Source organism: Erythrolamprus reginae, chromosome 2, assembly GCF_031021105.1.
Source record: "Erythrolamprus reginae isolate rEryReg1 chromosome 2, rEryReg1.hap1, whole genome shotgun sequence".
NCBI classification, from domain to species: Eukaryota; Metazoa; Chordata; class Lepidosauria; order Squamata; family Dipsadidae; genus Erythrolamprus; species Erythrolamprus reginae.
This window is the reverse complement of record NC_091951.1, coordinates 124,902,624-124,919,809: the sequence shown is the minus strand read 5'-3', so window position 1 is coordinate 124,919,809 and position 17,186 is coordinate 124,902,624. Positions and strand designations below refer to the sequence as shown.

The 17,186-nt window shown below is 41.3% G+C and overlaps 1 protein-coding gene across 1 annotated transcript in view; it reads right to left on the bottom strand.

Annotated features, from left to right (window-relative positions):
- Nucleotides 1-16,985, bottom strand: part of NEURL1B (neuralized E3 ubiquitin protein ligase 1B) — a 232,599-nt gene extending 215,614 nt beyond the window's left edge. The window contains exon 1 of the mRNA XM_070739405.1: nt 16,801-16,985. Coding sequence (XP_070595506.1) covers nt 16,801-16,897 — 97 coding nt within the window. The 5' untranslated portion in view covers nt 16,898-16,985. The remainder of the gene's footprint in view (nt 1-16,800) is intronic.
- Between the last annotated feature and the right edge of the window lie 201 nt (nt 16,986-17,186).

Here is a 17,186-nt window from a genome sequence, read left to right as displayed (position 1 = left end):
ATCTTGCCATGATTTGTCTAAATACACTTTTACATTCTTGTGAATTACAACCTAACATGTGAAAGCAGTCCGTCTTCTAGATCAGTGTTTTTCAACCAGTGTGCCGTGGCACACTAGTGTGCCGCGAGACATGGTCAGGTGTGCCGCGAAAAAGGAAGCTCAGGTTCCAGTCTCGCAACTTTTTGCTGAGAGAGAGAGTGAGAGAGAGAAAGAGAGAGAGAAAGAAAGAAAGAGAGAGAGAGAGAAAGCAAGTGTCAGAGAGAAAGAAAGCAAGAGAGAGAGAAAGAAAGAGAGAAAGAGAAAGAAAGCAAGAGAGAGAGAGAGAAATGAGCAAAAAGAGGAGGGGAAAAAGAGAAATGAGAAAATGATTGAGACAGAATGAGAGGAAAGAGAGAGAAACAAAAGAGAGAGAGAAGTGACTCTTGATTTAAAGCATATGATAAAAAGCACCCAAAGAATAAGAGAGAGAAAAAACCCAGCCCTCACCTGTTTTTGGAAATGGTTCAAGAGTGTGTATACACTCACACACAAGGGTGGGGAGGAGACATGGATGGAAAAAGAGAGGAAAGTGTCTTAGGGTGTCATTTTGTGTCATTTTGGTTGGTGGTGTGCCCCAGGATTTTGTAAATGTAAAAAATGTGCCGCGGCTGAAAAAGGTTGAAAATCACTGTTCTAGATCAACATGGGGTCAGAAACCAAATCTCTACAGTCAACACTATATGTGCATAGCTTCTTATTGACTTCTTGTACTCTTTTTAGATCCTTTTTAGACCTCTTTCACAGACCAGAATGACGAACAAAAACACCATCAAAGCTCTAGAACAAGGCTGTCAAGCATGCGGCCCGCAGGCCAGATGTATCATACACTGGCCACGGCCATGCCCAGTTTAGCGAAGGGGAAGTTTGAAACCCCTGCTCTAGAATCTTGAATTTTCTTTCAAAAACATTGACCTCACTGAGGATATAATTGTAGCTGTTCTTCGTAATAGAATTTGTCCTTACAGAGTGTATATTAGCAAAAATGCACAAATGTCAATGCTGTTGATAAATCTTAAAATTGTTTTGTCATATTTTTGATCTTTGATTCTGGTGGACAGCACATGTCACAAACCAAAGGGCTTAATCAAAATATATTTATTTTCTCAGAACAGTGAGTCACCAAATTATTATGATTCTCCTCTTAGTCTTCTTACAGGGCACAATTGTATCCTCTCTTCCCTTTGAAAGTCCATCATACTCACTTCTGTTCTTCCATTTCCTTTCCCTGAATCCTCAGGGCCTATTTCTTTTATGTGGACATCAAAACTCTAAATTCCTGCACCATAAAATACCTTCTAAATTCAAAATATTTTCTATTACTCTCGTTCACTGTCCTTGCTGTCCCATTTGTCCAATGTATGAGATTTGCTTTCACTGCCCATTTGTGTTATTCATTCTCTTTTATTTGAACTGGCAAACCTTCGTCCATTCTTATCAGTTGACATGTGGCCCACTCATTACTTCAATCTTTTGTCTTTTCCTTCAAGCACTGCTATGAGCTTCATTGCAAATATTTCTCAGGCTGCTGTTTCCAGATATGCCACAAGCTTTGCATGCTACCGTTGCAGACTCCTGTCTATCTTAATTTTTATTTCTTATCCAAGCACCAAAGAAAAGTATTTATTTACTCTTTCTCATGCTATAAAATCGATCAAATACTTGACTTTTGACTTAAAGCAAAATTTGGTCAGAGCTCTCCCCACCCCTCTCCAGGCAAACCTGTTCACTAGCTCAATCAACTTGTTTCCTGAAACTGGGCTCCTATTTGTTTGTTTGTTTGTTTGTTTAACTTTTATGCCGCCCCTCTCCAAGGACTCAGGGCGGCTCATGACATATAATAAAACAATATATAACATTTTGGGCCCAATTAATTAAATATAAAATATAAAAACTAAAAACCATAAAAAACCAATTATTCCCATTCAATCAGGTTTCTCTCAGTCCATTCATCGGCCAGAGGGCAAGACTCTAATGGCCCCAAGCCTGGTGGCATAAATGAGTCTTAAGACTCTTGCGGAAGGCAAGGAGGGTGGGGGCAGTACGAATCTCCGGGGGGAGTTGATCCCAGAGGGCCAGGGTCCCCACAGAGAATGCTCTTCCCCTAGGCCCCGCCAACCGACATTGTCTAGTTGACAGGAGCTGGAGAAGGCCAACTCTGTGGGACCTAACCGGTCGCTGGGATTCATGCAGCAGAAGGCGGTCCCGTAGGTATTCTGGCTCGATGCCATGTAGGGCTTTATAGGTCATAACCACCACTTTGAATTGTGTCCAAAAACCAATTGGCAGTCAATGAAGTCCATGGAGCATTGGAGAAATATGTACATGTCTGGGCAAGCAGCTGCGTTCTGCACAATTTGCAGTTTCCGAATGCTCTTCAGAGGTAGCCCCATTAGAGAGCATTGCAGTTGTCAAACCTCGAGGTGGTAAGGGCATGAGTGACCATGAGCAAAGACTCCCTGTCCAAATAGGGCCGCAACTGGTGCACCAAGCGGATCTGGGCAGACACCCCCCTTGCCAGAGCCAAAAGATGGTGTTCTAAAGTCAGCTGTGCATCGAGGAGGACGCCCATGTTGCGAATCCTCTCTAAGGGGGTCAAAAGTCCCCCCAGGGTAATGGACAGACAGATGGACGTGTCCATGGGAGGCAGTACCCACAGCCACTCCGTCTTGTCGGGCTTGTATTCTTCTTACAGTCTCTGTTTATTCAGCAGGAAGCAATCACCCACAATGATAAGTCAACAGCTCTCAGGATGCCCATTTTGCAGCTGCAACTATTCAAGAGGCAATCTTCTCACTCCTCACACATTGTCTCCAGAAGGCTAATGCAGTCGGTTAACTGCCATTCTCTATCTCACATCTCACTTTTCTATTGATCCCTTTTTTACAACTTTGACATTAAGGGATTGAGCTAATAAATCACTTGTGGAAGAAAGCAACTGTGCAAATGAATGCTTGGCAGTTCTTGATGGCTAAGGCTGGAGACAGCAGAAGCTTCCTGTAGCATGGCGATCAACTCTAGAACCATGTGATTATGGGGCTGCTTGCCACTATGCAAGGTAAGGTGCAGGGTGAGCAAGAGGGTAAAGATGGAGGAAGATAAGTGGGTGGAGAGCATCTCTGCAGTTGTTAGTGCAGGCAAGCACCTGAATTTTGATCACTGAAACAGCTGTAACCTGGGGCATGGGTCTACTTTTGCAGCACCATTGTATTTTTAACAATCACTGAACAGATACATTGAGAATTATCTAGTTTTTGTTTTGCAACCACAATGGGCATCAAAACGCAGGCACTATGTGGAAAATCTTAGGTAGAGGTACCACTGTACTTTATATAGAACCAACTGTCGGGCTTACAGGCCAAACTACCTAGGGCAGATGGGGTGTCAACTCATATTTATTTATTTGTTTTGTCAAGTACGTATTGGCGTATACAAAGATATAACAATGTTTATATACATTATACTAGTAAGAGAGAAACATTGGGACAGGGGAGTTTAGCAAAAACTTCAGAAGAAAAGGATTTAGGCGTAGTGATTTCTGACAGTCTCAAAATGGGTGAACAGTGCAGTCAGGCAGTAGGGAAAGCAAGTAGGATGCTTGGCTGCATAGCTAGAGGTATAACAAGCAGGAAGAGGGAGATTATGATCCCGCTATATAGAGCGCTGGTGAGACCACATTTGGGATACTGTGTTCAGTTCTGGAGACCTCACCTACAAAAAGATATTGACAAAATTGAACGGGTCCAAAGATGGGCTACAAGAATGGTGGAAGGTCTTAAGCATAAAACGTATCAGGAAAGACTTAATGAACTCAATCTGTATAGTCTGGAGGACAGAAGGAAAAGGGGGGACATGATCGAAACATTTAAATATGTTAAAGGGTTAAATAAGGTTCAGGAGGGAAGTGTTTTTAATAGGAAAGTGAACACAAGAACAAGGGGACACAATCTGAAGTTAGTTGGGGGAAAGATCAAAAGCAACGTGAGAAAATATTATTTCACTGAAAGAGTAGTAGATCCTTGGAACAAACTTCCAGCAGACATGGTTGGTAAATCAAAACATATATCCATTGTAAGATAAAATACAGGAAATAGTATAAGGGCAGACTAGATGGATCATGAGGTCTTTTTCTGCTGTCAGTCTTCTATGTTTCTATCATGCAACTGCAACTGTGCTTATAATTGTACTTCCGTTTTCCGATACAGAATCAGAAGGATACAATCCCAAATAGCCAGATAAGCCTGAATGACAGGAAAGGTTTCCGAAAATTGGTTCATGAAGAAGTCGAGTAAAAGAACAAATCTTACAGGTTTTTCTACCCATTCCCCTACCCTTCGGAATACTCATCCCAATGCTAAGAAAATTAGCTAAAAGAGAACAGATGTTTTCATTTTTACATTCATTCAGGGTGACCAGGGGGAAAGCATTTTGAAATTCCCTGATATTTCCCTGACATTTCCCTGTAACTTGTAATATAGTTAAGGCATGTTTGTAGATGATGTCATACCAAACGGTTAAGCCGTGGAGAAATATTGGTAGCGGAGGAAGCAAGTTGCTGCCACAGTTATGCTCATTTTTGCTTGATTCTGCCAGGCAACACAATCCAGTTTTTTAACATGATTTTTCCCTGATTTTAAAATATTTTAATAGGTTTTTTTTCCTGATTTATTCCGGGTTTTTTTACGAATTCTCTGATAATTCCCTGATATTCCCAAACCGCTGATTTCCCTGATAATTCCCTGATTTTCCTGTTTTCCAGGTTTGCTGGACACCCTGTGGAGAGGAAGGATTACAAGACAGTAAGAAAGCACAGAATAGAAAATACAAATCAAAGGAATGTAGTGATACCATCTGTTTGCCTAGCGCTAGGAGGCAAAAGAAAGACTTTAGTGAAAAATTAGATAGCCTGTATTGTGTCATCGTTTCAGAAATGTTTCCTCACCTAAACAGAGAAACAGAATGACCATAGGCAGGTGGGGAAAAAAGTGGGAGAGGGCATGACTTCCAACTTCCTGTCAGCTTCCCTGTTGAGTTTCCTGGTAGGAAAGCTGACAGGAAGCATTTGAAACTTTTTCTTTCTTTCTTTCTTTCTTTCTTTCTTTCTTTCTTTCTTTCTTTTTCTCTCTCTCTCTCTCTATCTTTCCCCCCTTCCTTCCTTCTCATATTTCTTGCCCTATACCAGGCTTGTCAAAGTCGATTTCACTGAGGGCCGCATCAGGGTTGTGTTTGACCTTGGGGGGCTGGGATGGGCGTGGCCAGTTCAGCATCACTCACTTTGGGGGCACCTGTGGTGGCACGAGTGCTCTGCCAGTAAAAACAGGCTCCTGCAACCCTCTGCCAGCGAAAATGGAGCTTGGGAGGGCCACACGCAGCCCTCCTAAGCTCCGTTTTTGCTGGCCGAATCACTACGGGCCAGTCCTTCTCTGTTTTCAGGACAGCCCTGTGGGCCAGATCTAAACACCCTGTGGGCCAAATCTTCAGTTTGACAACCCTGCCCTATACAATACTTTCCAATTTTTCAATTGAAGGTTACAAAGTATCAAACAGAGACTAGAGTTTTCGTTGTACTGTATTTAGATTGAGTAGAGTCTTGTCACTTAAAGGCAGAAACTTTTAACTTTATCTAGACCATGTTTCTCAAATAGTGGTGTGGGCCCCCCTGGGGAGGTGCAGAGCGATGCCAGGGGGCGTGTGGCCCCGGGAACTGTGCTATTTTTGCCGTGGGGAGTAAGGGTTTTTTGCACCAAACAATAGCACAAAGCACAGAGTAGGAGATATGAAGTGCATATAACAAACCCTTAAGAGACACCATGGAAAAATATTTAACAGGGATGAAAAGAAAGGAGGAGAGAGACGGAAATAATGAGACAAACGTAAGTCTCCCAAAAGCTAATATAAGGAAATATGACGAAGCGTATATAGTGCTTGGCTTCACTGTGACTACCGTGGGAGACAAGGAAAGACCGGTATGTGTCTAAAAATGTTGGCAGCGGATAGCATGAAGCCAAATAAATTAAGGAGTCACTTAAAAACAATACATCCCAATCACGCTGATAAGCCGCTTAAGTTTTTTTCAGCAAAAATGTGCTGAATACTGCAAACAATTGCCCCAGCGGAGAGTTGGGGGCGCACGAAATGTTTACTTCTTCCTGGGGGGGGGCGCATAACAGAAAATAATTGAGAAACACTGTTCTAGACAAAGAAGCCTTAATATGGAATCAAAGAAAGTGTTTTAAAAGTCCCATTGCTATGGGAAACGTTTTCAAAAAGTCATTGGTGAGAACAGAAGGACTAAATCTTCTCTTCAAAAAGTTGTGACTAAAACTGTCTTAGAGATTTTGATTAGTATGCTTAAATATTCTTAAAGTAGAAATCTGTTAAATGTCTATCTCTTGTTGCTATCCATAGAAGTGATTAGTTAGGAACCACAGGAAATCCTACATAGGCTCAACATAGTTAGTATCTGTTCTGTCACTTTAAGCCAGAACTTTCCTTACAGATACCTTCCTCCCACAGTTTCCTGTAACTGCATGTACTAGACAGAGGTATTCCAAACAGCCCCAGGAATATACAGTAAAAATACACTATCAATGGGTCATTGATACACAATTTTTAATTTAAAACAAAACTCTCCTATTTCACCACCGCCACCACCAAAAAAAGGTTTACATTTAAGAAACCATAAAACTCCTGTAAAATCAGGAGAGGGAGATAAAAGAAATTTGGAACCTTTTCCAAACATTTTATTTACAATTATAAATACAAAAATACAGAAAGGAACAATACAAAGGACAATACTAAAAAGAAAAGAAAAAAAGGAAACAATACATCAATTGAAAAAAAAATAAAAACACATAATAAAATATGGGCGAGTGCACAACAAGTCTGTATATTTTTCTGAACTATATATATTCTCTTTTTTTTTTATTTGAAGAAATGTCCATCTGCGAAACTCAAAATAGATGCTTGCAGATGAGGATGGGGGCCATCTATAATGTTGTATGTCATTGAGTATGTACTCCTTGAGTATCACCTCACCCAGGCATTGTCTTCTAGATACATCAGAATTAAAAGTCCCACGCACCATTGAATACTGGTTCTTATGAAAAAAGCTCCCCTAAAACATTTTCTAATATGCTACTGCATTCAATTTTGGTCACCCCACTATAAAAAAGGACATTGAAACTCTAGAAAAAGTACAGAAAAGAACAACTAAAATGATAAAGGGACTGGAAACCAAGATATACGAAGAGAGATTGCTGGAACTGGGCATGGATAGTTTAGCAAAAAGGAGGGCCAGAGAGGACGTGATAGCAGTATACAGATATTTGAGGGGTTGCCACAGAGACGAGGGGGTCACACTATTTTCCAGGGCACCAGAGGGCCAGATCAGGAGCAACGGGTGAAAACTGACGAAGGAGAGATTCAACCTTGAAATAAGGAAGAACTTTCTGACGGTGAGAGCGATCGACCAGTGGAACGGCCTACCAGCTGAGGTTGTGAACACCCCATCACTTGACACATTCAAAAGGAAATTGGACTGTCATCTGGTTGGGGCGGTGTAGGGTTTCCTGCTTGAGTAGGGGGGTGGATTTGATGACCTGTAAGGTCCCTTCCAACTCTAATTAATTAATTAATGCTTAATTGTTTTGACAGGCCTTGTATGGTAGCAGAAACAGAGGTCTGCTGATAGCGATATAGTAACACTCATTTCAATGGGCTTCCCTGAAGGCACCCCATTCAAAGAGTGGTCACAGCCTATTAATCTGAGCTGCTACTGATGTTTCTGGCAAAGCCACTGGGAAGATTAGAGCGGAGCAACTTCACCATGAGAAGCAAATGTGGGAACACTGGGGATTAATACAGGCAGGCTTCGCCCCATGCCATGATCAGGATTCTAGCTCAAAAATGCTGAGAGGTGACTCCCAAAAAATGGTAAGAGAGCTCAACTGTGGGTGACTACAAGGAAAGAGCTATTCCCACAGCACTAGTGATAGGAGTGGGGATATTAATAGGACAAGGTGGCAGCTACAACACTGAGCCCTGCCAGCTTGAAAGAACCAGGATGATTAATGCATGCTTTAATAGATGTGCAAAGTGCAGATGGGCTTTTTATTGATGCACAAAAGTTTCCTTTCAGATTTAATGGACACACAGTATTAATGGATACCTTTTCCCCCGACCGACCCATTAAATCAAGGCTTTCCTGTATATACTGCACCTGATGTGGCAAAAATGTATAACCTACATATCCTCAGCTAACGAAATCATTCAGAGTTGTCCTTGCGTGAAGATTGCATTGTCTACTCTCTAGCTATGCCACTGCTCTTGTTTCAAATGCAAGTAGTATTCATATTCAGGGACAGTCCTTCTTAGCCTCAAGTGAGTTTATAAAATAAGAGGCCAAAATAGCTTTGGGAACAATTGTGCTTAATCAAATAAAAGTTCATTTTAGTCAATGATCTCTTTTGACAAGTGTTGGAAGATTCGAAGGAAATGGCCCGCCTTCATTTGTACCCCACTGACGTCTTGAACCTGAGGTCAAAACGGAGAGGAGATGAGATCTTTTAATGGGCTTTACTGCTGTGCGCAGTGCTAATTTTATCCTGGCCATAATGCAGTGCTGAGAGAAAATGATCAAACCTTTTCCCTCTGTTGTGATTATATTTACATTGGGAAGGGAAAGGCGACCTTTTATATCACAGGGATAGAATTAAACATTTATCCTCCTAGGTCACTGATGGCAAACCTTTTTACCCTCGGGTGCCGAAAGAGTGTGTATGCAAACTATTGCACATGCACGAGTGCTCATACCCATAATTCAATGCCTGGGGAGGGCGAAAACAGTGGCCTTCTGGAAGCCGGAAACAGCCTGTTTCCCAACTTCTGATGGGCCCAGTAAGCTTGTGTTTCACGCACACACCCCAAGCTCCAAAGGCTTCCCCGGAGCCAGGAGAGGGTAAAAACACCTTCCCCCATCCTCGTGGAGGCTCTTTGGAAGCCAAAAACACCCTCCCAAAGCCTCCATGCAAGCCAAAAATCAGCTGGCCGACATACATATGCACGTTGGAGCTGAGCCAGGGCAACGGCTCGCGGGCCAGCAGATATGGCTCCACGTGCCACCTGTGGCACCCGTGCCATAGGTTCGCCATCACTGTCCTAGGCCATTGTTCTAATCAAAATTAGACCTGCCGCTCTGGTTTAAAAGATAATTCATCTAATATCTTCCAGGTCACATCTAATTTGCCCTTGCAATGTACACTGTCCCTCTGAACTAGGAACTGCTACTAGGGTAAATATCTATGGAGATTCTCAGTCTTCCAGGTCATGGTTGTCCCAAAGGTGCTTTTTCCAGAGGCAACTAGACTGTTTGGTTTTTATTTGAAGATGTTTCACTTCTCATCCAAGAAGCTTCTTCAGCTCTGACTGGATGGTGAGGACCAGTCAGAGCTGAAGAAGCTTCTTGGATGAGAAGTGAAATGTCTTTTTTTTTAAAAAAACTCAGAAATTCCAGTTGCCTCTGGAAAAAGCACCTTTGGGACATTCTATTAGGGTAGAGACCTTTTCTCTAGGGACTTGATTGTTTGAAATATACAAGAACAGTCTCCAAAAAACCTAAGAGGATGCGTTTATAAAAAATAACAGAAATGCGGCCATGTGTTTCAATGGTCATGCATTTACTCATTGTCTTTAGCCATAATAGCATCGGACCAGAATATCTCCGAGACCACCTTCTGCCGCACGAATCCCAGCGACCGATTAGGTCCCACAGAGTTGGCCTTCTCCGGGTCCCATCGACAAAACAATGTCATCTGGTGGGACCCAGGGGAAGAGCCTTCTCTGTGGTGGCCTCGACCCTCTGGAATGAACTCTCCCCAGAGATTAGGACTGCCCCCACCCTCCTTGCCTTTCTCAAACTCCTCAAAACCCACTTCTGTTGTCAGGCATGGGGAAATTGATTCCCCTGGGCCGTTCCAGTTTTATGTATGGGATGTACGATTGTTTTTTATATTAAGGGTTTTAAATTTGTTTTAATCATTGGATTTGTATTGTGTCCTGTTGTGAGCCACTCCGAGTCTTCGGAGAGAGGCGGCATACAAATCTAATTAATAAATAAATAAAATAAATAATAATATGTTGTTGAATGCAACCATGACCCTCTCCAAGTCTACGGAGAGGGGCGGCATACAAAACCAATAAATAAATAAATAAATAAAATGACAAATTTAAAAACAATAGTTTACAATTTTATTTTTTGGTGAGCCCAGCTGTTTTTTTTCAATGAATCTTAGTTAAAACAAATCATGACTAAACATAATATGTTAATCTAATCAATGCATGTGATTATTTCAGGGAATCAGTGGATTGTAAAACAACATGTTGTTGCAATTATCTTCAAAATAATTGCAGAAAGTGATCCCAATGCAAAAGACTTCCTCAACCTTGCACTTCTATCAGCACTGAGCAACACTGTCCCCAGAATATCAACATTATTGTTATTCCAGTAGCCCTTAACTTATAATCAGTCACTTAGGGACCATTTGAAGTTCCAACAGATTTACCTGGGTGGAGAGAGGGGGTACTCATGACCAGGATTTAAAGCTCTGATAGACGAGGTCCCCCACACTCAATGGGACCATACTTCAGGTCTTGGCAATGGGGTTACAGTGATCCCTCGATTTTCGTGGGTTCAAACTTCATGAAACGGCTATACGTTTTTTCAAAAAATATTAATTAAAAAATACTCTGCGGGTTTTTTTCTATACCACGGTTTTTCTCACCCGATGACGTCATACGTCATCACCAAGAGTCACTTCTCTCTCTCTTTCTCTCTCTTTCCTGTCATTCTCTGCTTCAATCATTTTCTTATCTCTTTTTTTCTCCCCTTTTTTCTATCATTTCTCTCTCTCTCTACCTTCCACTCTCCTCCCTCTTGCTCTCTCTCTCTCTCTTTCTCACTCTCTCTCCTTTCTATCTCGCTCTGTCTGTTGCTCTCTCTCTGTGAGAATGCCTGCCCCGCCTCTCCTGCAGCCCCCTTGCTGACAGCTGGGATGAAAGCGTTCTCAGCTAAGGGACTGCGAGAGGGGCGGGGCGTGCATTTTCAAAGCGCTCAGAGCAGCTAGCGGCCGAATGAGGAGGACGAGAAGCCGTAGCCGCCAGCGCTGCTGCAGGAGGACCCATGCCCCAAGAAAGCCGGTGAGAGGGGCGGATCGGGTGGGCGGGGGGTAGCGGCAAGGAGGCCGGAGGCGCTGGGGGGCGGCCGACATTCAAAACAATCTTTGCCGGCCTCCGCACTTTCTTCGCTCCCTACCCCCAACTTCAAGCCCAGCTCCTTGCGCGGCCTTGGAAAAGGGTGCGCAGGGATAGTTTTTGGCTGTCCATAGCCAAAAATGGTGTTTTTTACTTCCGCATCTCTACTTCGCGGAAATTCGACTTTCGCGGGCAGTCTGGGAACGCAACCCCCGCGAAAATCGAGGGATCACTGTATATTTACAGCTGTTTGCAGCATCCTGTGATCACCTGACCAGGTTTGAAGACAATTTTACCAAAACCCAACATTTACTCCTGGTTTTTCACAAAAGCTTACTATAGTGAATTACTGGTTAATTTAATAACTGCAGTGGTCTCTTAGCCACTGCTACAAAAAAAGCTGTAAAATCAAATCAATCACATGACCGATCTGTTTTACAACCCTCAAAAGTTATGACAGTGATGGGCAGATTCCATTACGGTTATAACTCGAGGACCACCTGCATAGAAAATCTATTATTAAGTTTTCTGCACTTAATGAAAATAGGATTCAGAGGCAGATGGGTCATTCATACTCAGAATGACTTGTGACTCATCAAGTGTAGTAAAAAATTCCTTTATAAAGATGATTTTTATTGTATGAGAGATACAACCTTTGAGCTTTCGTTTGGTTTGACTGAGAGAGCCTCTTCTCTCTAGCCAAATTTGAAATTCTGAAATAATTTTAAGTATTACGAAGGCTCCCAAAGGTTCCTGCCCTCCTACACATTTCCCTCAGGAATCTTAAGAGAACACTCTGACTTCCATCAAAGTAAGACAGCACCATAGACGGTAGACACAAACACCCATTTCTCTTCCTGAATTTCTGTACCAAGTAAAGAACAGCCAACGTGTTGGCGGGAATGATTCACTCCCACTCTAAAACATGCCAAGTCAAACAGCAGCCAGCCTGCTGTTTATGCACATAAAATAAGCACAAGCATCCTAGAAACAGTATATTTTGCTTTTAGGGAAGAATGCACAATATCTTAGTTGAGTACCCATAATCTCACTCCAGAGCTTTGAAAATTTCACCTGAAAAAGTGTAGTTCATTTTAAAATATCCCAATAACTGGAGCCTGCTAATATGGCTTTCTGGCTGCAGGAGTGGGAAAGGAACTCATCTTATAGATTAAGAACACTGTTTTGACGCATTTACATTCCCAGGTAAATGCCACGAAGATACACTTTCAGTCGGTAACACAGTTCACCCTGTATTTCTCCAATTTAGAATTTCAGGTTGCTTCTTTAGACCACGTTAGTTCATCTACATAAACTTGGACAACTGGTTCATTTTAAGTCAGTGTTTTCCAAACCTGGCAACTTTAAAATATGTGGACTCCCAAATGGAGGTATCTAGAAAGCTTAAAACAGTCGCTTATCCAAGCACATAAAACTCTTACAACTCTGATATTGGGCCAGTCTTTCTTTTGCAGTCGAAAATACACCCAATTGCATGGTGCTTGCGAGAAAAACAGAAGAGAGTGTTACCTGCTTTGAGCTCTTGAACAAAAGACAGGCTATCAATTTAATAATTATTCAACTGTTCATTGATGCTTTCTTCTATTGAATTGGATTGGTGGATATGAATACGCCATTGTTGTAGAATTATTTTTTCTCTGTATTTAAATCTGCACTGCCTTATCACAGGAGAAAATATTCTCCCGCAGGCTAGGTTGCATCCTCGTCATTCTGCCAACAGGGGAGTTTTCAAAACTAATCCATTTCACTAATAGCCTTAATAAATATCAACTGATGTACTATAGTCACCAGCTAATAAAGATTGCTTTAGCTATGAATACAGGCTGTCCCCTAGTGGTAACAATTTAACATTGCTGCCTAGAAAAACGAGTTTAATTAGCATAATAAGACAACAGCAAATGCTTTTTGTTCTTCAAGAATGACGGGAATGTTGCCACTGTTGGCTCTTCACTTTGGGACAAAACAGAGACATTGGGAACACAGAAAGCAGAGAGAAAGGAGCTGAACTAGAGCAGCTAACAGTAGATTATATGAGTTCATATGGAGAACACTTTGTGGAAACCCAGACATTTTTAACATCAAAAGTGAAATGAATAAAGATTGTGCATTCTCAATTTATTTATTTATTTATTTATTTATTCGACTTCTATGCTGCCCAATACCTGTTTGTTTGTTTTTCTTTTATGGTTACCAGATGCATTGCATTCAACTTCATTTGGCAAACATGATGGGGTCAAACGTTTTATTATAAAGGAAGTTATACTGGTGTTGCTTAAATGATATAGCTTTCTGGAACATAAAATCTGGTCCCAACTTTGTAACGATGCCTCCCTATATTCCACCTGAAATCCCTGTTGCCATCAAGATATCCAAATATCCAAAAAAGATGTTTTAATTGGACTTTGCCAGGTAGAAGCTGAATCACATATCTACTTTTTACTACCTCCTGATTAGTTTAAAAATTGTTAAAATGGTAAAATACAAGTTTACAACACCTATACAGTGATAAATGTTAAAGTGATTAAAATAAAATAAACATAACCAAAAAGTCCTAATTAACATTTAAAAAATCTTGCTGTATTGTGCTTTCTTACTGAGCAATGATATTTCCTCCTATATGTGGCACCAGATTTGATGATTTAACAACTAAGGTGGCGCAGTGGGTAGATTACAGTACTGCAGGCCACTAAGGCTGACTGCTAGATCTGCAGATCAGCGGTTCAAATCTCATCACCAGCTCACTTAGCCTCCCATCCTTCCGAGGTGGGTAAAATGAAGACCAGGATTGTGGGGGCAATATGCCGGCTGTTTTTAAAAAGTGCTATTGCTAACATGTTGTAAGCCGCCCTGAGTCTAAGGAGAAGGGCGGCATAAAAATCGAATAAATAAATAAATGATGTGATAGTGCTAAAAGTGGACTAATATTAAAAATTCATAGATACTGATTTTGTGGATGCTGCACTACTAGGCTAGAAGAAACTCTGATCTATATGCATTAATGCAACACTATGGATTATTCCTGTAAATCTTGACTTTCCAAATTTAAAATTGAATGATATAGAAACTTCCTTTGGCAACATAGGCTTTCCAATATATATATTTGGATTCTTCCTACAAGAGATGGTAACTATGACAAGCTTTAGTCAAATTCTTCCTTCTTCAAGTATTTTTCTTGCATATAAACTAGTATGCCATGATTAAGCGGGTCCAATATTGAATGAGCTTTTTAATATTTTATTTAAACAAACAACATAAACACAAAAAAGAATAAAACATTATTATTCCCTATAAGTGTAAATATAAACTCCGAACCAGATTAAATAAATTAGCACAAAGTAATCTATTTTCTCAAAGAATTTTAAAATCCCTTTATATTTCACATTGCTAAAACCTCTGTAAGTTTAAATTGCAAGAAGAATATCATTTTTACTTTTAAATACCCTTATTCCAAAGGATAGGAGGCCAAGCTATAATACAATACTGCAAACAAAATATTTGGAATATACAAAAAAAGGTTACTGTATGAATGGAACCATGTCCCTTCTTAACCTTCCTACATATTGGACTGCATATTAAAGCAATTTTTTAAAATAAAAAACAAACATTTGCAAAGCTCCATTAGGAACAAATGACTGGTTAGAACCATGTCTTTTAAAAAGAAAATGTTGATATTTTTCCAAAACATATTAAAATAACTACATAAAATATGCAGCACATATTATAACTCTTGAGATTTAAAATTAATTGCACTGATTAACAGATTTGTTGGTATGAATGTATATATCTAAAGTAGCAGTAATTCGTACTCTTATCACTACCTAATTAAATTATAGTAATGCATTCGATGTGGGACATAAAATGCAACAAGTATAAATTGAGTCAACCCATATATAACGGTAGTAAAAGCAGTTGCCATAAGCTGTTTTACCAACACTGCATTGGCTACTAAAAGGTTTCTGGATGCCATTCAAAGTACTTACCAATCCTTAAATGCCTGGCACCAGGATACTTAGCAGGACTTTCTTCTTCATAGCGAAGCAGAACCATCCAGTTTATCCAACATGGACTTTCCATTCATATGGAATGGCCTTTTGTAAGGTTTAAAAAACTCACCTTTGCCAGCATGCATGGGCCATTGAACAGTGGCATTTTTCTCCAGCCGAATGTATGAATGTATGGTTGTGATGAATGAATGTGGAACTGTTTTAACAATTGGGGTTTTAGATTAGATTTTAAGTTTGGGTTTCTAACATGTTCTATTTGTTGTAAGCTGTCCTGAGCCTACGGAGAAGGGTGGCCTAAAAATCCAAATAATAATAATGAATGAATAAATAAATAAATAAATGTATACGGTACTATGGTTGCCCTCTACAATATAGTACAGGATCTCAGAGCTCACAAACAGTACTACATTTTTATGAATCAGTTGCTCACTGGAAATAGATGAGCAACTTAACTGTTGGCTTTCCAGAATCTTAAAATGCAGGTGTTTCGGAAGACTGAAACCACTTGAAGTTTTTACTGGATAGCAACTGAGTTTGAGTCTATAGCTTTCCCCCCCTTATCTCTGTGCCACGTTTCATTACTATTCTTTTTTTAATCTCCGTTGACTATTCTCTTTTGTCTTATTTTATCCTTCAGCCTGCATGTGTACAATAAATAAAAGTGTCCACTGCATATCAAGCAGGGATCAAAAAAATGGCATGTGTGATGATGTCGTGATACAAACTCCACCCTTATGTATTTCATCCAGATGACTGAGGCAAGTACCTAACTATCAGATTATCTGTAAAAGGCGGCCATGTCTTAGAATATGCAATGCCCCAATGGTGTGGGCTGGGTTTGTTTCCAAAATGTTGCTTTCTGCAGCTCAAACCCATCTGAAACTTTCTACTGTACTTCCCAAATTCTATGCCAGCTCCCCAAACCCATCCAAGGGTAACGTGATATCATCTTCCATAATTTGAGAATTCTTAAAACTCCCACTCAGCACATAAATCACCAGTTACAAGCACTATTGCTCAACCCAGATAGAGATCATCAGGCTATTATTTCTATGTAGGTTTAATGCAAAATTGTCAAGGATCAGCCACAGGTGCACAATGGGTTAAACCAGGGGTAGGCAGAGTTGGCTGTTCTATGACTTCAACTCCCAGAATTCCTGAGCTAGCATGATTGGCTCAGGAATTCTGGGAGTTGAAGTCCATCAGTCATAGAAGAGACAACTCTTCCTACCCCTGGGTGAAACCAATCGCTTCCAGGGGTGGTCCAATTAAATCAATTTCTGTCAACCGCTTAGAGGGGGCTGTAAAAGCACTATGAAGCGGCATATAAATCCAAATGCCATTGCTATTGCTATAATTGAGCCCACAGAATAAGCCAAACCCGAAACAAGCAACTTCGATTAAGGTCAGTTCAAACGCGGTTGGCGACTTCGTCCAAGGGGTCGTCCGAACACACGTATCTGTCACTTCATATGGCAGGTACACTTACCCAGAGGAACGACCTGGGGAACCCAGGAACTGCTGGACTCGCTGCTAAAACTGATACGGATCCCCGTGGCCAGGGGGGCAGATTCCGCGTTGCCCATGCTAGGAGGTCTCTTTTCCCGTGGGGTCGGAAAGCGAGGAAAGGCGCGGCTCCGAAGTCTCCGCAAGCAGCAGCAAGCGAGGGGCGCCGAGGAGGACTTCGGCCTTTGGCAGCTGCCACTTCTCCCGCCTGAGCGCCAGTTTAAACCCGGCACGTGGGCGAGGAGAGCGACCAATGGGCGGGCAAGGCGGGCCGCGAGCTCTGGCTCAGTCTCGTCCTCGCGGAAAGGGCGCCACGGCTTGTCAGGGAAAGCTGGGAAGGCCCCGCCCCGCCGTGGATTCCTTGCAAGT